This window comes from Conger conger, chromosome 1 (assembly GCF_963514075.1).
Source record: "Conger conger chromosome 1, fConCon1.1, whole genome shotgun sequence".
Taxonomy (NCBI): Eukaryota; Metazoa; Chordata; class Actinopteri; order Anguilliformes; family Congridae; genus Conger; species Conger conger.
In genome coordinates, this window is record NC_083760.1 from 84,192,244 (window position 1) to 84,216,434 (window position 24,191).

The 24,191-nt window shown below is 46.3% G+C and overlaps 1 protein-coding gene across 1 annotated transcript; it reads left to right on the forward strand.

The window, feature by feature from the left end:
• Window positions 1-459: 459 nt before the first annotated feature.
• kcnj21 (potassium inwardly rectifying channel subfamily J member 21) lies at window positions 460-23,694 on the forward strand. The gene is made up of 4 exons (XM_061256320.1): window positions 460-586; window positions 15,500-15,668; window positions 16,141-17,020; window positions 23,342-23,694. The coding sequence occupies exons 2-4, from the start codon at window positions 15,579-15,581 to the stop codon at window positions 23,692-23,694; spliced, it is 1,323 nt and encodes a 440-aa protein (XP_061112304.1). The 5' UTR covers window positions 460-586; window positions 15,500-15,578.
• The last annotated feature ends 497 nt before the right edge of the window (window positions 23,695-24,191 follow it).

The following is a 24,191-nucleotide window of genomic DNA, read 5'->3' on the forward strand; positions in this document are numbered from 1 at the left end:
AGGGGAACCTCACTTAAACTTGGTGTTAATTATTACTGAGAGTAAAATTGACACATTTAATGTGAACGGATGATGTTCGGAGTCGAGGCTTTAACGTGGTTTAAGCAATATAGTGAGAGAAGTTGCTAATTTGCCCGGAGAAGCGCAATAAAGGGAAATGAAAACCGCATTTAATTTAAACACTAACTGAGCTTCAGGATAGCATGGTTAAAATCTATTGTCCTCGTTTTGCATGAATATGGGGAAGGAAGGGAGCACCGATGTAGTTCCCTTGGCAAAATCGCTCTGTTTCTGTTCATATATTCATATGACTGTTTTTCGGTCATATGAATGGGTATAGCCTACGGGAAATGTCATTTTGGAAACATCCAAGGGCACAGAGGAAGGGGATAGGGGGCAGGGTCAAAACTGGGTGTCAATGTGCAGGCGCGCATGATGCAACGCGATTACGATTGTATTAGCGACTCCACTTCCTCGTAGGTGTGAGGAAACAAGCCTAACATGCGTGGCGATCACTGGTACCCACGGAAAGTGCGCGTTCGTCAAGCCTGCCGCTACGCTCCAGGACAGTTGTTCTCCTTACCCGGTAAAAAAACGACGGATAAACATCGGCGTGCTCGATGGTGGTGGGGGGAGGGGGGACCGTGGAGGAATTGGAAATACGCGTGTGCCTGAGCTCACCACGTCTCCGCTCTATCTCTCTCTCTCTCTTTCTTTCTTTCTTTCTTTCTTTCTTTCCTTCTGCCTGCATTTGTAGAGTGTGGTTTGAGGTTAAAACAAACCCACCCTTAACTGATCATTGCATCTACCACTTTGAATCTGCTCGAGTTGGGGCTCTCTTTCACTTATTGCTGGGCGTCAGACTTTGGAAAGAAAGGAGCGCGAAAATAGCTGTGGACTTTTTAAGATTGGCGATTGGCGTCCCATTATAAACTCACTGAGCGAGATCGCAATTGTTAGTAACGTCGCGGAGACCAGCACTTGAAGCAAATCTACTAGAAGTGGTCTTAACCGCTACGTAACAATGACTGTCTTGTTTCATTCACAATTGTACCTCTAAAGAGTAACTTCGTTGACAAAGGGGAGGAACAGGCGTGTGGATACGTTTCACTGGTGCGGTCCGACACTGGTTTTCATGAGCCTCCCTTCCAGAGGGCTGTTGCTGGGAGATTTCATACGACTCCTCCTTATAGTCATCTATTTAGGTCGAAAGGCGAAGCAACCCCCATTCGAAACAATAAAGGTGAGCACCTAATTCCGTTTCTCCTTTGTGTGCATATTACAGGGAAATATTTCCACGGTCTCCATTAGCACTTGCCATGTTTGTATAATTGGAACGTGCAAGTACCTAATATTTATATGGAGACAAAAGTAGGCTTCTCGCATAGATTATTCATATAGCCTATTTTGACGGTCATATCTGTGTTTTAAAGGGAATCTATTGTGCAGAGTGAAAAATATGAATTCGCTGTCCAGGCAGGAAATCCTGGTTGTAAAATAATGAAAATATTGGCATCCGAAGTTTTAGACGAGTAAACGCAGAAAATATGTTACGGGGCACTTGATTTTGGGACCCAAAGCTGTTTTGAGAAAACTTCGAATCAAGTCTCAAAAAACCCTGCCTTTTAGCGAGTGTGTCCGTGTTGTTCAGCCTTGTGGGTTAGCGATCACCATTCATCTTTCCGAACCGATGTAGGCCTATGTAGATATAATTATTAATTGTGTGCGTGTATGAAATATTTGGACATAAATATAAATTTACATGTTTTATCTATATTAACGCGTAACTGTACGCATGTTTGCATAAGGCGCTTTAACATGGCACAACGGAAGGAGCCAAGGAGTCTCGAGGGAATCATTGGTGGAAAGACAGAAAAAAAAAAGATTAATGTGGAATGTATCCTGAATTGCGATCGGATCGCACGTTATCCCTCACCATTCCCTCTTCTCACTTTGGCTATATGTTTCAGCCCTGCCTCTGCCTCGTCTCTGTAGGCCCGCACAATTTATCATCAATAATTCTTTTATGTGAATATTTATCTTAATAATCTACTGGGAAATAAAATAGGAACCGAATCATATTAGTGTTGTTTGTATTGTTTTATTTATTTACCGGTCTCAGCGCACTTGATGCGCGTGGATGTGCCTAGAGAATCAATTGTGTCGGTTGGATTTATGAATGGAGCGCGAGCACGTGTGATATACAGCTCGGGTATATCGGCTTCAAAACCTTATAAACTCATATATAATAGACACTGTGCAGCAGTAGTGGCAGAGAAGTACTTTTGTCAACGCATTCTGATAGCCAAAGTCAAGGCTATTTTATCCTGACTATTCTGACAGTTCTCGCTGTCTCTCATTACACAGGCTATAGTTTATTTTTTGTAGTTGTAGTTGAATTGAATTATTCATTATTAGATAAACCAGAATAGAGGATTTGAGATATGCGAGAGCGAAGCGTGAACGAGCCTGGCTGCTCTTTGTCATTCACGGTATTCGTGTTAAATAAATTATAATCCCAGAAGTGACAGTCAACGGCAATCACGCCAGAGGCTGTTTGTGTTCGAGAAGCTGTGTTATCCATTCCAATTCTTTATAAAGGGTGTGATCGCTCCATTTCTCTTAATTTCTCTCCATGCAAAACACATTATGTATTGCGCCGTAAATTTTGACTGCTTGAAGGGATCGATGAAAAAGACAAGACGTTCTCAAGCTAATGCGATGCTATAGGCTATAGGTGAAGCCTAAATTAAAACACAAGCGTTGCAACTGCCTGGGGGGGTGTTGTGCGTTGTTCAGCTAACATTCAAGTAGCCGAGTGCAGCCTGCTATAATTATACCGTCTCCAAAGGTCAAGAAGATGTTACTATACGCTCGAATTCACCAATAATAATTCACTTCACTGGTTATGGTTACTTCAGAACACGGTCAGCTGCACATTTCCACTTGCATCCGAACAAGCATGAATTAAATCAGATCATTACAACGACACAATGAAGCTATTTTCATGATCAAATTGCTTTCAGAGAATAATAGTACATCATTTTTTTCAGGTTTCGCTGCATATTGGATTTACACTGCTTATTCTCTGTCGCATAGCCTACAGCATCTGAGTAATCAAACGCTCAAAGAGCTTACACCATAGTTGTCTTGGTCTATTTACATCACTAGGATACACCATTCAGGGCACGTGTATACATGGCGAGTGTCGGCCAATAGAGATAGGAACATACCTGCCCTAATTTTGTTAACTTCACTCGCCATGTAGGGGTAGCTATCTGAACAAAATTACCATGAACGTTGCCGTAACTAAGTCAAAACACAACTATGATACGTCTTCACGCTTTAATAAAACAGTAGTTAAAGTGGGACTGCCCTTGTATGGCAGTTTATTACTGTGTGAGACTGAAATTATAGAAATTATAATATGAACTGCAATACCATTCCTTTAATTTGAATACAAATCTGGAAATTGTCTTGTAGGATAAACTAATACTTTTCACTGTAGTTGCTGGTAGCCTACTCTGAAAACGTATAGTCAATAATATGTCGCTGAATAAATTCTTCGATCTGACACGGTTGTCTCCTGCGCTGTCCATGGTTCCGTAGGCTCCGATTATTCGCGGTGTATTGGAAGTGAGATTATATTGTTAATTACTTGAACGCACGGCCAATACGCGTTCATTTCCGAATAATAATTTTAACTGTACAGTCAAATATGACACGCCCAGCTGTTTCCATCCTGTTGTCCGGAAATAAATGAAACAATTGTATTTCATAACCGGAGACCACTGGCTGACCTCGGCAAATTGGGTTAATTTAAGTGGAACCAATAGCGTGTGGGTTGGGTTTCGGTCAAGGGTGGCGGTTGGGGTGGGGGTGGGTGGGTACTGGGGGAGTCCTACGACTTAACAACAGCGGGAGATGATTAAATATACAGAGCTGTGTGTGGACCGTTCCTATTGCACATGTCCATGTGTTTTTTGAACCGTGGGCGTCGCTGTTAAAAAGCCGTTCGAGGGGCAGGCGGGCTGTGATCAAGGCACGCGCTCCATTATCAGCTGCACTCCACGGCTGTGGAGTACTTTGCGTTGGTGTTAGCGGAGATGGAGAAAGGTATGAAGGTGGTGTTATCCCGCTGTGAATTAGGTCCCAAATTGTATTCGAGGGTCTCTTTTATTGGCCTTATTTAAACACAATGGCAGTGCGGATCGTGTTTTTCTTATTTTATCGAGTCTGTAGGCTAATTCTACAATAGTACAATAGTACTTCCATGGCTGAGAAAAGTAATCACACGTTAATTGCATATTATTATTATTATTATTATTATTATTATTATTATTATTATTATTATTATTATTATTACATTAATTTCTAGAATTAACGGCATTACACACAATACTGCATATGCTTGTGTAAAACAGGAGAAGAGATTCGTTGGACGTCTGTGACGCTGAGGCCGGGCCGCTGTCACATTCTGTCCGAGTCAATCTGACGCCTTCTGCTGTTTTTTGCATTCTCAAACCGTTCGTCCTGACTCGTTTGTCCGGGAGCGCACCTGGAGATCTCACGCGCTGCCAATAGTCAATAGTTCCAAAGGCTTCGCGGCCGTGGCATCTACGTCAGCTCCAATTCTGGAGAGGGAGAGAGGAAACTCTTGGGTGAGATAAGTTATGTTAAATGAGGACAAAATTCTGATTTCTTTGGACAATGACAGAGGCGTTGTCAATTATTTTTTATTTTTCCTATTTCTTGTCATGTTGTAGGAACAAGGCGACAAAAGAAGGTTTAATAATGTACTGTGCTTAACTTCCTTTAGTCAAAAGTGTACAAGTGGCAACAGTATTATTCATTTCCATGACCAGGTTTTTGTTTTACCCTTTGAGGGAAGCAAACAGACAGGCAGTTCACAGAATTTTCATCCACCGATTAGTAATTGTAGTCATTGTTCTGATATTACAGAGGACTCCATGAAAGGCTATAAGATATAAAACCCTTACCCTTTGGTTACCAGGGAGATGGAAGATAAGGTTGAACTCAGCCTTTTCTGCCTCCAGTCTTTGCCCAGCAGCTTGTCACGGTAATTAGGCAATCAAATACGGTAATCGAGGACGTTAGAAGCCTTGAGATGACCACAACATCTACACCAGGCTTCTAATTAAACCCTGGAAAATCTTCCCTGGGGATCCTGTGTTTTTTCCTCCAAGCAAAGGATCCACCTTTCCGTGCTTCAGAGAAAAGTCACATTGAAAACAAGCCTGGGACACTCCACTTGTCCAGACACTGGATGAAAAATGCCATACCTATGGAGTGAAAAAAGAGGTCCAGGCAGGCCTCTTGTGCACTAATGCAAAAAAATAATAAATAAAATTGCTCCATCGAGCGCTTGGAAGCGAGGTCTATTTCGGATGCGCGTTTTTCTTTTCTAGCCCCCATTTCAGCTGATTTGTTCAGGGGTGAGAGGACAGGCAAACTGAACAAACACCAGAACTGCCTAATGGACTGATGTGGCGTTGCACTTCATAGAAAATAAGAGTGCTTTTTACCTGTACAAGTGCTTAATTAACTGTTATTTCTCCCCGGCAGCCCACACCGAAAAGTGTGGACACGTTCATCCTTTTTATTGCGTGTTTCTGTGTCGTCTCCACACAGTCTGACACTGGTTCCAGCGACCTGCGTTCACCACTACACCTGATTCATTATTGAGGTAGCCTTCAGATACAACAGACAAAAACAAAAGCCCCTTCTATTCGCGGAGGGGGGTTACGAGTGTGACTGAATAAGCCTAAAGCTTTGCTGCAAAACAAAAACAAATAAGGGAGAAGGGTTTTGTAAGATATGTTGTGTTTAGATTGTGGCCAGAGAGAGGACCAGGGTAATTGCATGGGGCAGTATTATATTACATATATACCCTAATCTAGGCCTGCAATCTATGGGCCTAACCTCCTGCAAATTTTGTCACTGAAGAGACATGTTGGTTGATTCCACTAGTTTACTGGAGACTGACCTATTCAAGAATTTGGCAATTTAATTGACAATTGTCATTCTTAATAATAATAATGAATTAAAATCACCATAACATATATGTTGGTTAAGTGAGGGGTTCTGGCACACAATGCCACTATTCAGAGATCTGAACATCTTAACAAGTGCTTTGATTGTTGGAGCTGCTGCGTTCAGAAAATAAACATATTCTACTTAATCCTGCCTACCCCGACCATACCTGAGACCAGTTCATTAATGAGCCCCCAGACCTGAGACTAGTTCATTAATGAGCCCCCAGACCTGAGACCGGTTCATTAATGAGCCCCCAGACCTGAGACCAGTTAATTAATGAGCCCCCAGACCTGAGACCGGTTCATTAATGAGCCCCCAGACCTGAGACCAGTTCATTAACCAGCCCCCAGACCTGAGACCGGTTAATTAATGAGCCCCCAGACCTGAGACCAGTTAATTAATGAGCCCCCAGACCTGAGACCAGTTAATTAATGAGCCCCCAGACCTGAGACCGGTTCATTAACCCGCCCCCAGACCTGAGACCAGTTCATTAACCCGCCCCCAGACCTGAGACCAGTTCATTAACCAGCCTGCAGGCCTGAGACTAGTTCATTAACCAGCCCTCAGACCAAAGACTAGTTCATTAACCAGCCCTCAGGCCTGAGACCAGTTCATTAACCAGCCCCCAGACCTGAGACCAGTTCATTAATGAGCCCCCAGACCTGAGACCGGTTCATTAACCCGCCCCCAGACCTGAGACCAGTTCATTAACCAGCCCCCAGACCTGAGACCAGTTAATTAATGAGCCCCCAGACCTGAGACCAGTTCATTAACCAGCCCCCAGACCTGAGACCAGTTCATTAACCAGCCCCCAGACCTGAGACCAGTTCATTAACCAGCCCGCAGGCCTGAGACAAGTTCATTAACCCGCCCTCAGGCCTGAGACCAGTTAATTAATGAGCCCCCAGACCTGATACTGGTTCATTAACCAGCCCCCAGACCTGAGACCAGTTCATTAACCAGCCCTCAGGCCTGAGACTAGTTCATTAACCAGCCCTCAGGCCTGAGACCAGTTCATTAACCAGCCCTCAGGCCTGAGACCAGTTCATTAACCAGCCCCCAGACCTGAGACCGGTTCATTAACCCGCCCCCAGACCTGAGACCAGTTCATTAACCAGCCCTCAGGCCTGAGACCAGTTCATTAATGAGCCCCCAGACCTGAGACCAGTTAATTAATGAGCCCCCAGACCTGAGACCGGTTCATTAATGAGCCCCCAGACCTGAGACCGGTTCATTAATGAGCCCCCAGACCTGAGACCAGTTAATTAATGAGCCCCCAGACCTGAGACCGGTTCATTAATGAGCCCCCAGACCTGAGACCAGTTCATTAACCAGCCCCCAGACCTGAGACCGGTTAATTAATGAGCCCCCAGACCTGAGACCAGTTAATTAATGAGCCCCCAGACCTGAGACCAGTTAATTAATGAGCCCCCAGACCTGAGACCGGTTCATTAACCCGCCCCCAGACCTGAGACCAGTTCATTAACCCGCCCCCAGACCTGAGACCAGTTCATTAACCAGCCTGCAGGCCTGAGACTAGTTCATTAACCAGCCCTCAGACCAAAGACTAGTTCATTAACCAGCCCTCAGGCCTGAGACCAGTTCATTAACCAGCCCCCAGACCTGAGACCAGTTCATTAATGAGCCCCCAGACCTGAGACCGGTTCATTAACCCGCCCCCAGACCTGAGACCAGTTCATTAACCAGCCCCCAGACCTGAGACCAGTTAATTAATGAGCCCCCAGACCTGAGACCAGTTCATTAACCAGCCCCCAGACCTGAGACCAGTTCATTAACCAGCCCCCAGACCTGAGACCAGTTCATTAACCAGCCCGCAGGCCTGAGACAAGTTCATTAACCCGCCCTCAGGCCTGAGACCAGTTAATTAATGAGCCCCCAGACCTGATACTGGTTCATTAACCAGCCCCCAGACCTGAGACCAGTTCATTAACCAGCCCTCAGGCCTGAGACTAGTTCATTAACCAGCCCTCAGGCCTGAGACCAGTTCATTAACCAGCCCTCAGGCCTGAGACCAGTTCATTAACCAGCCCCCAGACCTGAGACCGGTTCATTAACCCGCCCCCAGACCTGAGACCAGTTCATTAACCAGCCCTCAGGCCTGAGACTAGTTCATTAACCCGCCCTCAGGCCTGAGACCAGTTCATTAACCAGCCCCCAGACCTGAGACCGGTTCATTAACCCGCCCCCAGACCTGAGACCAGTTCATTAACCAGCCCTCAGGCCTGAGACTAGTTCATTAACCAGCCCTCAGGCCTGAGACCAGTTCATTAACCAGCCCCCAGACCTGAGACCGGTTCATTAACCCGCCCCCAGACCTGAGACCAGTTCATTAACCAGCCCTCAGGCCTGAGACCAGTTCATTAACCAGCCCCCAGACCTGAGACCGGTTCATTAACCCGCCCCCAGACCTGAGACCGGTTCATTAACCCGCCCCCAGACCTGAGACCAGTTCATTAACCAGCCCTCAGGCCTGTTCAGCTGTTTGCAAAAGTCAAAAACTGACAGACGTACCGTCCACTGTGCTTTGTGTGCTTGGCTGTAACATCACAGGTCAGAGGTCAAATGAGCACATTTACGACAGTCTGTAGTGCTGTCATAACACAGCATCAGGATCGGACAGAGTACATTTCACTCCGACACTCTGACGCTATCCCTTTTCAACTTTTAAACTGCTCTATCTGAATGTTGTGTGTTGTCCGGAACACCTGAGTCCAGAGAAGATGGAAGGGTGAACAAACAAAGTTTTTTCATAATAACAAAAGAAACTGTTCAATAATGATTTTCAAGGCTATAAAAAAAAACAGCCACAAAGAAATTCCCTCCTAGAATCAGGACTTGTGTTTGTGACAATTTGATGAAAATGTTGATGTGGGATCTTTGTCTGCTCTGCCGGAGGGAAGAAGGAGATTTAGCAGCAGTTGAAGTTTCCATAGCAATGCTGAATTCATTTCTTAAATCACTATCATTTTTAAATGCACAGCCAACTGTTCCCCCGTCCTGTAAAACCCACATTTAGTCCTGGAGCCCCTGAAAACCTTCCCCTCACCCAACATCATAATTTAATTCCTTTCCTCTTTCAACCCCTCTCTTTCTCCCACAAATCCCCCTCTCTCCCTCCTTTTCTCCCTGTTTCTCTCTCTCCCCCTCCCTCCCTCTCTCCCTCCTTTTCTCCCTCTGTCACTCTCTCCCCCTCCCTCTCTCCTTTTCTCCCTCCTTCACTCCTCTCCCTCTGTCTCGCTCCCCCTCCCTCCCTCTTTCCCTCCTTTTCTCCTTCTGTCTCTCCCTCTGTCTCTCTCTCCCTCCCTCAGTCCCTCTCTCTCTCCCTCCCTCAGTCCCTCTCTCTCTCCCTCTGTCTCTCTCTCCCTCTGTCTCTCCCTCCCTCAGTCCCTCTCTCTCTCCCTCTGTCTCTCTCTCCCTCAGTCCCTCTCTCTCTCCCTCCCTCTCTTTTTCAGTCCCCCTCTCTCTCTCCCTCTCTCCTTTTCTCCCTGTCACTTTCCCTCACTCCCATTCTGTCTCCCTCCCCCCTCTATCTCTCTCTCCCTCTGTCTCTCTTTTCCTTTCTCTCCCCCGCCTCTCACTTTCCCTCACCCTCCCCTCACTCTCCCCCCTCCCTTCCTTACTCTCCCTCTCACTCTCTCTCTTTCTCTCTCCATACCTCCTTTTTCTCCCCCTCTCCTAGCTTCCTCTGGGTTCACATTGTCTCACACCTTTCTTCTCGCCGTGTTCCTTTCACAGGAGCCCAGCTGTCAATCAAACTGAATTCAGGTAGGACGGGGGTGCAGGGGTGTGGCTTGGTAAAAGTCACGTGACAAAGATCGGAGCGCTGAGGTTATGACACAACGACTGCTCCCGCTGTATGAAATGGGAGAAGTACACATTTATCCATTGCTGCGAGTGGCTTGGGATCAATCCCAGTAAATCCAGTCTCTTTGTTTCTGCTTCTGTCCGTGGCCAGTGGAGAAATGCTCACTCCATTCTGCTGAGATCATTTTTCCTCTCCAGCCCATGATTATGCTTTTACCAGGAACAAATTAAAACAGTCCAGATTGAATGAAAGATAGAGAGGGAGTTGGTGATAGACAGGAGAGAGAGGGACAGAGAGGGTGGATCCAGAGAGAGAGGGAGAGAGGACGATCAGTGATCCATGTAAGGCGATGAAAAAAGGGCAAAGGGGCGAAAGGTCTGTGCTGGAGTATTTTACACTCAGGGCCTCTTTAAGACTCCAGGACGGAGCGGGGTCTTCTGATTGGTGACCTTTTCCTCTCCTCTCTTCCTCTTTGGTATTCCTTGCATCAGTCAGCCTGACATGTGTCCCAATACCGCTGGAGCGCTGACCAAGAAGAGACAGAGCAGGAACAAACAGCAACCATGCTGTGTGTGTGTGTGTGTGTGTGTGTGTGTTTGTGCATGTGTGCATTATGTGTGTGTGTGTGTGTGTGTACAGTGTGTGTCTGTATATATAGTGGGTGTGTGGGTGGGTAGAGTGTGTGTGTGCGCAGTGTGTGTGTATATAGTGTGTGGGTGGGTAGAGAGTGTGTGTATATTGTGTGTGGGTGTGTAGAGTGTATGTGTGCAGTGTGTGTGTATATAGTATGTGTGTGTTTGTCTGGGTGGGTACAGTGTGTGTGTGTGTGCAATGTGTGTGTATATAGTGTGTGTGTGTGTGGGTGGGTAGAATGTGTGTGTGCAGTGTGTGTATATAGTGTGTGTGTGTGTGTGTGTGTATAGAGTGTGTGTGGGTGGGTAGAGTGTGTGTGTGTGCAGTGTGTGTGTGTTTGTACAGTGTGTGTCTGTGTTCTCAGTGCAACCCTGGCATTACATTGTCCCGTCCCATCTGACTGGCTCCAGGGGCTGATGTGATTAAAGGCACTGGGAGAAAATGAAGCCAACACAAGTCTGGCCAAGGCTCCTGGTCATAAAGCCATGTCTTCCCTCCCCCTCAAACTCCAATCACCCCAATCCTCCACCTGCCCCCCAACACCCCTCCACCCCCCTCCCAGACAGGAAGGGGAGCGAGGCCATCCGTCACATTCGCTTGGGCCGTTGGACCTGCTCCCTCCACCCTCTCCTTTATTATGACCTCATCCACCTCTATTCTCCTCTTTATTATGACTTCATCCACCTCTATTCTCCTTTTTATTATCACCTCATCAACCTTTATACTCCCTTTCATTATGACCTCATCAACCTTTATTCTCCTTTTTATTATGACCTCATCAACCTTTTTTCTCCCTTTTATTATGACCTCATCAACCTCTATTCTCCCTTTCATTATGACCTCATCAACCGTTATTATCCCTTTCATTATGACCTCATCAATTTTGGCCGATGGACAATGACTCACAGAGCTTTTTTGGCCAGGGAAAGTCAGTGCTATGGTGACCAGTAGAGTGATCTTAACTCTTCTTCTTCTTTCTTTATCTCTTTCTTTCTTTCTGACCCTTACTCTCTTTTAAAAGAACCATAAAAATATTGGCTGGTGCATTTGGAGACTGGCCCTGTTGGGACTACATAATGTCTATTTTAAATGCTGGCCACATGGGCCTTTTAAAGTCACAATGAAAGGGAGAGACATGTCCAGACTGTGTTCCTCTCCTGTCTGGCCTTTGTGTCTTCAGTACTGAACTCAGCTTTAGTTGTGGTGCAAGAGATGTCACATTTGCTTTCGCTATCAAGACGTCCGTGAAAAACAAACCACACTGCAATTGAAACAGTAATTTTCATGCGGATAATAGCAATGCCCAGAGGAGATTGGGGACTTGGGGGGGGGGGGGGGGGGGTTTAACATTTGGAGTTATGAATGGGAATAGAAACAAGGTTGTTGACACTTCAGAACCTGATTTAAAATGGGTCTGCATGCCTGTGAGCATCCTCCGGGAGGACAGAGGTCTGTGTGTTCAGCCCAAATCAATCGCTCACTGTCCATCGTTGCACAGTGCTGATAAAAATGGCACTACCCGAGCCACTGCACTGAAATGGAAAATCAGATATGCAACACTTAAGAAAGTATTACTACTATCACTGCTACAAGCACTGCTACTGAATAATGTAACTTCAATTATTGTTTTTTATAAATACATTTTACTCTCCACTCATTTTTGCTGGCTGACAACCGGAATTGTTTAAAATGTGATTTTTATTTTTGGGGGTTGGGGTTGAGGGATGTTTGGTTTGTTCAAAATCAAAAAGGTTTTGTTGAAGCCTTCTAGCACATGCAGGATTTTTTCCTTCACATAGACCCCCCCCCCCCGCCCCCCACACCCATGCATTAGTAATACAAAGGGTTTGCCCATTGTATTTAACACCACGAAAGCCCCAATCATTTGCTTTCATTCTCTCCGATCACTCAGCATGATTCTCATTTGTTCTTTCCTCTCTCTCTTTCTCAACCCTCTTTCCCTCTCCTTCTCTCACCCCCCCCCCCCCCCCCCCATTGTCTTCTTGTATGTGTCCAGCCCCCACCCCTTCTCCATTATTTTTTAAAGGTTTTCATTGGCTGACCTCCGGAGTCCCCCCTTTCACTTCAGCCTCCACAGCCTAGCCCCGCTAATGCTGATTCGCACGTTCGCAGAGTACCTACGACGGCCCACCACGCGCCAGACAGTGTTATTAGCCACGGGGCAGCGAGGAATTTAGCATTGCCAGCGACTCGCCACGGAAACGTGGGGTCGATCCGTTACCCGCATTATTATCAATCTGGAAATTAAGATCATCAGCCGCCCGAGCTCTGGTGAAGCCCGTGTCTGCTCCATGTTCAAAGAATTCTGCAGTCAGAGAAGAATAACCACGTGCTCTTTGTACTGCTTCCCCTTGTTTTAGGAGTCTTCTGTTGCACTTCAGTCCTGTACAGAAATGTCTTTAACTGTCTTTAAGACCAACCACTGATAACAATAGAAAAAAAGTGTATGCTGGCCATAGGTGTGTCATTTGGATAGTGTTTAAAGGAGAGCAACAAAAGCAACAAAAAACATAAAATGTTAAATCTAAGTGCAGTAAGGGTACACGAGAGGAAGGCCTGTATGTGCTGCTGTGTTGGACATGGTGCTGTGCTGCTGTTGGACATGGTGTAATTAAGAGAGATCGGTGCGGATCAGGTTTTAGCTGTGCCAGCGCGCCACCTCCCCCCCCTGCTCCGGACAGCAGGAGTCTGCGCTCAGGGCTTTAATCTCGGTCTCTCCCTGGGCTCACCACTGTGAGCATTAAGTATGCACACAGAAATACGGGGCTCCCACCAGGACCGATCCGCACCACTGTGAGCTGAGCTGAAATTATATCCATATGCACACACACACATATACTCACAGATGCACATATATACACACACACACACACACACACACACAATTTTGACTAGTTTGACAAGACAGGTTTAAAATGTATAAAGATGACCAAGTTCCCAAAAAGTCTTGCTTTTGATTATTTTGATATTGTCGCTCATCTCCTTCCTCTTTATCTTGCCTTCAAAGAGTGCCATGAGCCACAGAGATTACACAGATTACACAGATTACACAGATTACACAGATTTCCACCACTTTCAGTATTGACGGAAAGGGGGGAGAAATCGAGGAACTGGAGATGCAGAGACACGGCTTCCAATGCCCACCGATGGGTGGGCGCAAGGCTCCCCGGAGGCGTACGCTGTTCCGGGGCTAATGACTCACCTTTGCCATTTGTTATCAGTGTGGTAAAATGCCTTTGGAGTTTACTGACGGCTGGAATTAAGCGCGCTGTTGAACTGTGGATAACAGACCCATGGAGCCAGGAGGAGGGACTCTGGATCACCAGGCCACTAGTTCAGGCCGCTTGTGCGACTGTGATGCCAGGAAGCGCCTGTTGATCTTGTCCTCCCTCCCTCCCTTGTCCTCCCTGTACAAAGGCAGCACTGGACTCATGGCCACTGCACTCAACGACCCTGTGCAATGAAAGCTTGAGTTTGAATCTTGGAGTTTGGATCCTGGAGTTTGGATCCTGGAGTTTGGATCCTGGTGTCGTGTCTAGGAAAAGACAGAGTCCAAATCTCCAATTTGTCGAAAAACATCTTCATGAGGGAAAAGACACCACGGCAGCAAGCTCTTCAGGAAAATCAGACTTTATTTAGCACAAGTGCATAAAGCCGGACCAAAAACATGGACCTGGACTGTCATTTTTACACCCATTTTATGCACAGTTAATCCTCCTACAACTCCTCCTCAAACCTCATTGTGGCAAATCACCCACACTGATCTTATCTTAACTCTTCCCACAACTCCTCCCCCCAACAGGTGCAAACATCATTGTGGCAAATCGCCCAAAGTCCTCATGCTCTGCCAACTGTGTACAAAGTTCAGTCATGCTCTGCCAAATCTCTATAAAGTCACTTGGGGTCACTTTTCTAAAACGCACTAAGCAGCATTGAAGCATTGAAAATATACAGACATACTAAACATTTGATAAATATTCTCTTCTAATATTCTTTTCTAATATACAGACATACTAAACATTTGATTAATATTCTCTTCTGTGAGTAAATGTACGTTGCATTCTTTGCATTCTTTGCTCTCATTTCAACAGTTTTCACTGTGGTTTCTTGCGTTTTCATAAGCTCAGCTATAATTAATGTTCTAGGTTCATTTGATTTGATAACAAGCAGCAGTTAGTCAGTTTGAAACTGTACAGGTTACATATCATACTTTCATATGGATATATTGATACACTTTCAGCATACATCATCGAGAGTTTTGGAGGAACCAGCCTGCTCATCAAGGTTGAGTCTGATTTTGACTTGTGATTGTTTATCATGCTTTTAGGAGGGAGATCTTTTGTTCTGTGAATTTTCCCCTACACTGGATGAGCCTGCATGCTCTGTCTGTGTGGGATTCCTCTACGCACTCCCATTTCCTCCCCCAGTCCAGTGATAAGCTCCAGTCTGCAAGTTGCCCATTGGTATGAATACCACAAATCAGAAGAAACAGATATCAAATACGCATTCCCAGCTGTGAAATAATGAGAAGTGTTATTATAGTCCTGTGTATAAATATGAAGTAAGAAATCAACTTTATATTTTGTCTTAGGAGACACTTTTTTAACAACAAAAAAAACTTTGCTCAGGATCTTTAAAAAAATATTATTTGGTTTTGTTGATTTCTTGTTGAAATGTGAAAACGTTTCAAGAGCTTTAGTACCTTGGAACATAAAAGGCTTGATTTATAGATGGGGTTCTCCCTCTGTTGGTCACTGTTTTTCCTGTAAAGCAAAAGTGTAAAACAGTTGCCTGTGGATGCTGGAAAGTGCAGAATTGGTACACTGCAGCCTTTATCCAAATCAAGGTGTGTTTAAGAAATCTTGTATTGCATGATGAAAGCTTTAGCTCTGGATCTCTTTTCAGGGTTCAGTCTCTGAAGTGATCTATGTTTTCCTCCTTTTTTCCCCTCTCTTCACCCAGGCCATCCAGAGTGCGTACCCAGGTTTGGGGGTACTGTTCTGGGTCAGAGACACTCACTGTGGCCCCTGGCTTCTCGGTCATGAATAGCTTCAAGGGCAGGATGGGCCAAGACGTGGAGAAGCAAGGCCACAAGCTGCCAAAGCAACACTGGAATGACCCCAAGGGCAAGGTGACCCGTCACTGTCCCCCTTCTGTTCCTCAGGCACATCGGAGTTCCTACTCTGTTCCTCAGGCACATCTGAGTTCCTACTCTGTTCGCTTTCTGTACTTGCAGCATCAGAAATTAAGTGACAATGGAGGTACATTTGTGTTCTTCAAGGATCACATTTCCCAAATGTAACCTGAAAGTCCAGTCATGTTCTTTGGGTACAAATGAATACATTTTCCAAGCAAAAATAATTGTATATTGCTGGCTATGCACATATAGGGTAACACCCCAGCAAAAAGCATTGTACATTTTTTGGTTATGTTGTACCTTTCTTTCCGAGAGCATACATACTGTTTTTGCCCCTTTACAAATGAAGGACTTTGTTTCCACGTCTGAATTCTCTTCTCTCTGTATTTCCTGTTGAGTGTCCATAACCTCTGTCTGCTTCCTCTTCTGCACCCCCCCACCCCCCCCGCCCCCACCCGCTGTGCAGGTGCCCACAGACCGCACCATGGTGGTGGGGGGCATGGCCGGGGGCGGCGGCAACGCCGGCAAAACCGCCGGGGGCGTGGCCAAGAAACGGCGGCAGCGGTACGTGGAGAAAGACGGCAAGTGCAACGTTCACCACGGCAATGTGCGGGAGACCTACCGCTACCTGAGCGACATCTTCACCACGCTGGTGGACCTCAAGTGGCGCTTCAACCTGCTGGTCTTCACCCTGGTCTACACCACCACCTGGGTCTTCTTCGGCCTCTTCTGGTGGCTCATCGCCTACATCCGCGGCGACCTGGAGCACGCAGACGACGATGGCTGGACGCCCTGCGTCAACAACCTCAACGGCTTCGTCTCGGCCTTCCTCTTCTCCATCGAGACGGAGACCACCATCGGCTACGGCTACCGCGTCATCACGGACAAGTGCCCCGAGGGCATCGTCCTGCTGCTGGTGCAGGCCATCCTGGGCTCCATCGTCAACGCCTTCATGGTGGGCTGCATGTTCGTGAAGATCTCGCAGCCCAAGAAGCGGGCGGAGACGCTGATGTTCTCGCACCAGGCCGTGGTGTCGCTGCGGGACGGCCGGCTGTGCCTGATGTTCCGGGTGGGCGACCTGCGGAACTCGCACATCGTGGAGGCCTCCATCCGCGCCAAGCTCATCCGCTCCAAGCAGACCAAGGAGGGCGAGTTCATCCCGCTCAACCAGACCGACATCAACGTGGGCTTCGACACCGGCGACGACCGTCTGTTCCTGGTGTCGCCGCTCATCATCTGCCACGAGTTCAACGAGGGCAGCCCCTTCTGGGAGATCTCACAGGCCCAGCTCGCCCGCGAGGAGTTTGAGATCGTGGTCATCCTGGAGGGGATGGTGGAGGCGACAGGTGAGGGCTTTTGGTGCAGGGGATGGGGGCATACATAGACATGTGTGCTGTGGGTTTTGTGATGAGGCGACTGCAGAGCAATAGACCAACAGTCCCCAAGTAAGGGAAACTAACCAAGCTTTTATCGCTTTCGTCTAGTGATGTCACATTCTGCAGCACACATCATGTGTCAAGACACATCTCTAAACACCCCGCACATACACATTTAACAGATGTGTTAAATGTGTGTTTTTACATCTCTCAGAAATTTTTATCGATGAATTGCAGAAAGCAAACTCGCACGTAACCATAGCGTCCCGGGCTCATCTCCCGAGCCACGAAACCTCCCTCTGACACCTGCGTATCTGTGCGACCCCATGCTGACAGAGACGGTGAATGAAAACAGCAAATCAAGAAAAATAATTAAACTGCTGCTTGTGCTAATTATACTGACTGAAAACTGAAAAAGGGAACTGATATCAATAATAATAATATCCGTGGTGATTCAAGGTGTAAAGAGCCGCAGTCACAACATCCTGTTTTCAGCTGCGATCGCGAGGGGTCTCCCAGGATCCCGCTAATTGACAACCAGTGTGAATACACTTGCTGAGAACTGCAATTATACCGCGCTAATTGCCCCCGCATTGTTCCCTATGCTAATACAGTCTATTAGCGCTTGTCTAGTGAGGGCCTCCGGAGATGGCTATTTGTGGGGGGGGGGGCTGTCAATAGAACAGCCTCTGGGAAATTAAGGAAAGGAAGTCAGGCAGGGGTAAGGGAAGCCCAAATAAAGTCCTGATCGGATTTTCCCTCTCACATCGCGGCTATAACGTGCCGGCAATGGGCAACGGTCAGGGCCAAGTGGGTCCTCCCATTTGCGCAGGTCTGTGTGGCTATAACTTTCCACAAACAAAGTTATTCAAAATTATTTTTAAAAAATAAAAGGAATACGACTTAAAACAATCTAACCAAGGAGAGACAACAAGCAGAACAAAGGATTTCAAGGGCATAGCTTCGGTTTTCTGGTCTGACTCACCTGTCACCATTGGTCTCTTTAGGGATCGTTGACGAACCAGCTGTTCTAAAAAGACGTCATACGATGGCCGTTTCCATAGGAATCAGAAGTTCTGATGTATGGGGTCTTTTGTTTCCACGCAGTCTGTTGGAACTTTACGTTGTCAGAGCGACGCACAAGGCCTCCAAGGGTTTGGCTAATTGTGGATAGATGTGACGAGACATTTACCGAGATCTGCAATCACACTCCGCTAATTACCCCTGCACTGTCCTCTGTGCTGACACCCTTTATGGTGATTAAGATTTTGTTTTGGTTTTTTTGACAAAGTTACCCGAAGTGGCCCGAAACACAAACTTGCCAATGCCCTTATACCTGACATAATGCCTACAGGTATCTAAAATATAATTTGTCGGACACATAACTGTCAGGGCCAATCAAAAACAAACAGGAAAACTGAGAAATTGCAGGATTATATCCCTTTAACATTCACCATAATTTGTTCCAGAGCACCTGCAGCTACCAGCAGTAGGTAGGAGGGAGCTGAAATCAGTTGACTCAAAAGACATGAATAAGCCTTCATATCATATCATACCGATGATAAAATGTGATATTGAATGCATATATTCATAGAGTCTGTGACCGCAAAAATCAGCTGATGCATGCACGTAGACACACACACACACACACACACACACACACACACACAGAGTATCATGGTGGTTAGAAAGCTGGGATTGTGATTCTGTGGTTGTAATAGGATTGTACATTCACACAAGGGCTAGGGTTAAGGCACCTCACCTCAATGGTATCAGTAATATACAGCTATAAAAATAGATTGCATTTAAAGAATCTCTGGAATTCAATATGAATAAGAGTATCTGCAAACAGCTAAAAATTCAAATGTGACATAAATCTTTCAGGCTATGTTATGTAGTACAGCACATGTCAGTTGGTTTCTTTATTAAATCTGGTCAGGCTTATCTGTAATTGATTGACGTTCAAAGAAGAAAAATCATGATTGTTATATAAATGTTCGTACAATTACAACGTCAGTTAAGCAGGTACCATTCAAAAGCATGCAGGATTGTACAAGAGAAAATCTCTTATAAACGGTCCAGCATCACTGTGAGAAAGACTCAACCTCCGACTCCCTCTAGTGGCCGCCCAGAACTCCAGCACCTTCACGGCCAGCTTCGGGCTCTGCGTTCAGCAGTATGGCGGTTTGCTGGCGACAACACCGCTCACAGTCTCCTCTGCATTCTCTTAAGGAACAATCCTTGTCTGCACTGCTTTGCCTCAACATGCCAATGGCAGATTGCTGTTGTGCCGATTTGAGAAATGCTGGCTGGCAGTGGTGCCAAAGGCGAGCAGCTAGCGGGTGACTGTACGCTTGATAGAGCAGCGCTATCGCAGCAGAGATGCCACGTGCCTTACCTCTGTGTGTGTATGTGTGTGCGCGCATGTATGTGTATGAGTCTGTGTATGTGTGTGCGTGTATGTATGTGTATGAGTCTGTGTATGTGTGTGCGTGTATGTGTGTGCGTGCACATGTATGTGTATGAGTCAGTGTATGTGTGTGCGTGCACATGTATGTGTGTGTGTGTGTGTGTGTGTATGTGTGTGTACGTTTGTGTGTGCATGCACATGTATGTGTCTTTGTATGTGTGTGTGCATATATGTGTGTGCGCATGCATGTATGTATGTTTGTATGTGTGTGTGCGTGTGTATGTGTGTGCGTGCACATGTATGTGTATGTGTCTGTGTATGTGTGTGTGCGAGCGCATGTATGTGTTTGTGTGTGTGTATGATTGTGTGTGTATGCGCATTTGCATGTGTGTGGGTATGCGTGGGTGTGTTTGTTTATGTGAGTGTGTGTCTGAGCATGTGTGTGTTTGTGCATATTTGTAAGTGTATATTTGTAAGTGTGTCTGGATGTGAAGCATGTTTTGGTGTGTGTTGGAACACTGAGTGTGTCGCAGTGAATTAGCTGCTTTTCTGTGGGTAAAACATGATGTAATTAATGTGGTTGCACAAGGTTCACTTGAGCGGAAGATGGAAATGCGCACAAGCTATTTATAGTGCATCTGCACATAAATAATCAGCTGTTGTTTGCATGTGTGCGCTTGTGTGTGTGCATGTTTGTATGTGTGTGTGTCTGTATATATGCATCTGTATGTGTATGCACACCAAAGCATTTGCATGCTTACAGAGTGTGTCCGCTTGTGAGTGTGTGTGTGTGCACTTGTGTGTGTATGCGTGTGCGTCTGTGTGTGTGCTTGTGTGAGTGTGTGCGCGTGTCTGCATGTTTGTGTGCTTGTGTGTGCACTTGTGTGTGTATGCATGTTTGTGTGTGCTGTGTGTATGTGTGTCCGTGTGTGTATACATGTTTGTGTGTGTGTGTGTGTGTATGTCTGTGTGTATGTATGTGTGTTTGTGTGTGTATGCATGTCTGTGTATGCATGTTTGTGTGTGTGCTGTGTGTATGTGTGCCCATGTGTGTATGCATGTCTGTGTGTTTATGTGTGTGTTTGTGTGTGCGCTTGAGTGTGAGTGTGTGTGTGTGAGTGTGTGTGTGTGTGTGTGTGTGAGAGAGAGTGTGTAAGTGTGTGTGTGTGTGTGCAGGAGAAAGCGCTCCTGTGCCTCTATATTCACATCGGCCTGTTGTATATTCATGTATTCAGGTTCTCCCGGTCTAATTCATTTTCCCCTGTGATATCTTATCTGAATCTTCACAGAATCTCACGCTGAGCTGCACACGTAGCATGAGCAAAATAATCAAATATCACAGGAAAAGCAGCATATCCCAAAACAATTTAACCCCCCCACCCCCACCACTGATGGGCGAGCAGTCTCTAACAGTGTTATTAACTCGTACTCTGGCTAATTATCTCAGCACTTCAGGTTTACTTCCATTTTGAAGCAGTTCTGCATTAGTCTGTCCTTATTGCCCCATCATAGCAGAGTGACCTCTCTCTCCCCATCCTCCTGGGTCTGATACCCCATGCTTACCCCTTCTCTTGCCCTCTACACATGAATTTGATAGGCGATAGCAAAAAGTTAAAAAAAAAACAAGACCAATAAATACCTAATAAAGTGCTCAGTGAGTGTACATGCATACACACACAGAGATACAGACATATACTAACACACATATACAAATGAATGGTCAATTATTGCCATTTATATAGCGCCTTTATCCAAAGCACTGAACAACTGATGCTTTTCATTCACCCATTTATACACACACTCACACACACACTAATGGCGATTGACTGCCATGCAAGACACCAACCAGCAAGACACCTAACCATTTAGGGGTTAGGTGTCTTAGACAGGGACACTTTGACACACCCAGGGCAGAATCGAACTGGCAATCCCCCCCCAAACACACACATGCATGCGCACGTGCACAAACACACACACACACCATACTTTTTTAGAATGACTCAAAATGCTCAAAATGGCTGCTGTGCTGTAGTCTGTGTTTTCATTCTTTCTTGATCATCTTGCTTTTGGCTTTTCATTTGATATCATAGCACCAAACGATGAGAATGACAAAATTCTCAGAGATGCACCTTCAAAGTCTCTCTGGGTAACTTTGCCGTGAAATCAAATAGACATCTCTCTATAAGCCATCGTTTTGTTTTTATGATTATCTTAAAAATCATTATTGATTTACTTAAAACCCCACTGGTTGTCTCAACCTGATGAGTCAGTTCTTACCTGGGGATGCACTTATTCGTTATTTTATTGAATTGCATCATACTGTAATGTACCTTTATTGTACTTTCAATGATAACTCACAGTGGGCTTTGTGTTTGGTAAAATGATTCATTACCAAAATTCTGAAGTAGATTAACAGAATCATTCAAATTGCGGCTGGTATTATCGGTATTATATGTGCAAAAGCACATTTATGGTTATTGTTATTGTAGCAGTCACTTAGCAGGGGGGCCTGTAGCGTAGTGGTTAAGGTAAGTGACTGGGACACGCAAGGTTGGTGGTTCTAATCCCGGTGTAGCCACAATAAGATCCGCACAGCCGTTGGGCCCTTGAGCAAGGCCCTTAACCCTGCATTGCTCCAGGGGAGGATTGTCTCCCGCTTAGTCTAATCAACTGTACGTCGCTCTGGATAAGAGCGTCTGCCAAATGCCAATAATGTAATGTAATGTAATGTAATGTAGAGGTATAAGGATTGAACAGACAGGAGTGAGGGAGATCGTAGGGCAGGCCCAGGAGGAGAAAAGGTGCTCGGTAGGTTAGATCCCCATACCTTATTCCCGTATGATCTTCACTCCTGGGCCTGGAGAGCCACAGGGTCTGCCAGTTTCTGTTATTGCCTTAATATCAGCAACCTGTTCAGACACAAGAAACCACAAGAAACATTTTTTTAATCCGTTTTACCAGGGCTGAACGTGGCCCAGGTGAGGTGACTTAACAGTTTCATGTTTTGTTTTTGTATATACGTGTATGGTCTCTTCACAGCAAACGCACACGGAGGTCTAAAAATGCTTGAGAGTTTCATGTCGCCATTCAATCAAGAGTTTAAATGTATAATTAATGCCACCAGTGAAGGTGTCAGTTTGCAAACATCCAGAAATCTTGCAGGAATGACAGAAATGCAGAACTGAAGAGTGAAGCCATGATCTTCTCTTCTCTTACATCCCCCCTGTGCAGATGTCTGGCTGCAAGAGGGCCTTTCTCCAGAATTATAGATAGTTTTCAGGAACTGTCATATTTGGGAAGTGGGAGTGCATGGTGATTAAATTGGAATAACTCTCTTTATAATTTATCTCCCTCTCTTCCTCTCTCCCTCCCTCTCTCCCTCCCTCTTTCCATCAATCTCTCCCCTCTCTCCACCTCTCTCCATCCCCCCTGCCTTTCCGTCTGTCCATCTATACCCCTCTCTCCCTCCCCCCTCTTCCCCTCTTCCCCTCGCGCCCTCTTTTTGTCCCTCTTTTTGTCTCTTTCTCTCTCTCCCTCCCTCTCTCTTTCCATCAATCTCTCCCCTCTCTCCACCTCTCTCCATCCCCCCTGCCTTTCCGTCTGTCCATCTATACCCCTCTCTCCCTCCCCCCTCTTCCCCTCTTCCCCTCGCGCCCTCTTTTTGTCCCTCTTTTTGTCTCTTTCTCTCTCTCCCTCCCTCTCTCTTTCCATCAATCTCTCCCCTCTCTCCACCTCTCTCCATCCCCCCTGCCTTTCCGTCTGTCCATCTATCCCCCTCTCTCCCTCCCCCCTCTTCCCCTCTTCCCCTCACGCCCTCTTTTTGTCCCTCTTTTTGTCTCTTTTTCTTTCTCTCCCTCTCTCTCTCTCTCTCTCTCTCTCAGGGATGACGTGCCAGGCCCGCAGCTCGTACCTGGACTCGGAGGTTCTGTGGGGGCAGCGCTTCACCCCGGTCCTGTCTCTAGAGGAGGGCTTCTACGAGGTGGACTACGACACCTTCCACCACACCTACCCCACGCCCACGCCCGCCCTCTCCGCCCGAGAGCTGGCCGAGCTGGCCAAGAAGGGCGAGGAGATCCCCCTGCCGCCCCCATCTCCCCCCGAGGCCTCAGAGGAAGCCCCCAGCCGGGCAGAGGAGCTGGAGAGAGGGCAGGAGGAGAGCGGCGGAGAACCGGAGGGGGACGGCGAGAACGTCACCAACGGCGACGTCAACAAGATGTATGGCGGGGACGAGTGACAAGTTAAAATGGACGCCCCGGGGACTTGTACAGTGGACATGAGTGACAAGTTAAAATGGACGCCTGGGACTTGGAAATGTCCCACCATCTTGGGAGGGAGGGACCCACCTGCAAGGGAATTTGTGAAGATGAAGAAGGAGGGAATAAGGTTCCTCACAAACATCCCAAGTTTTTCTCACCTGTTCTTTATGGTCACTAGTCCAGGGCGGCGGCTCCCAAACTGTGGGTCATGGAAGGGGGCTGGGATGCATCACAAGATTTGATTTCACCTTCATTTATCCAGGTAAAACCCCACGGAGACAAAGATCTGTTTTGAAAATGGAAGACTCGATCCAAGTAGCATCAAAATGTCAAAACGGTAGATGAAGCAATCAAATACTTCACTGTTTATTACACGCTTTCCATCAGCATTCTCACCAGTCAGATTAAATACTGGACCTCGTACATAAAATGCCTAACATACATGGGTTAAGAGTAAATGGCTTTTAAAAATCAT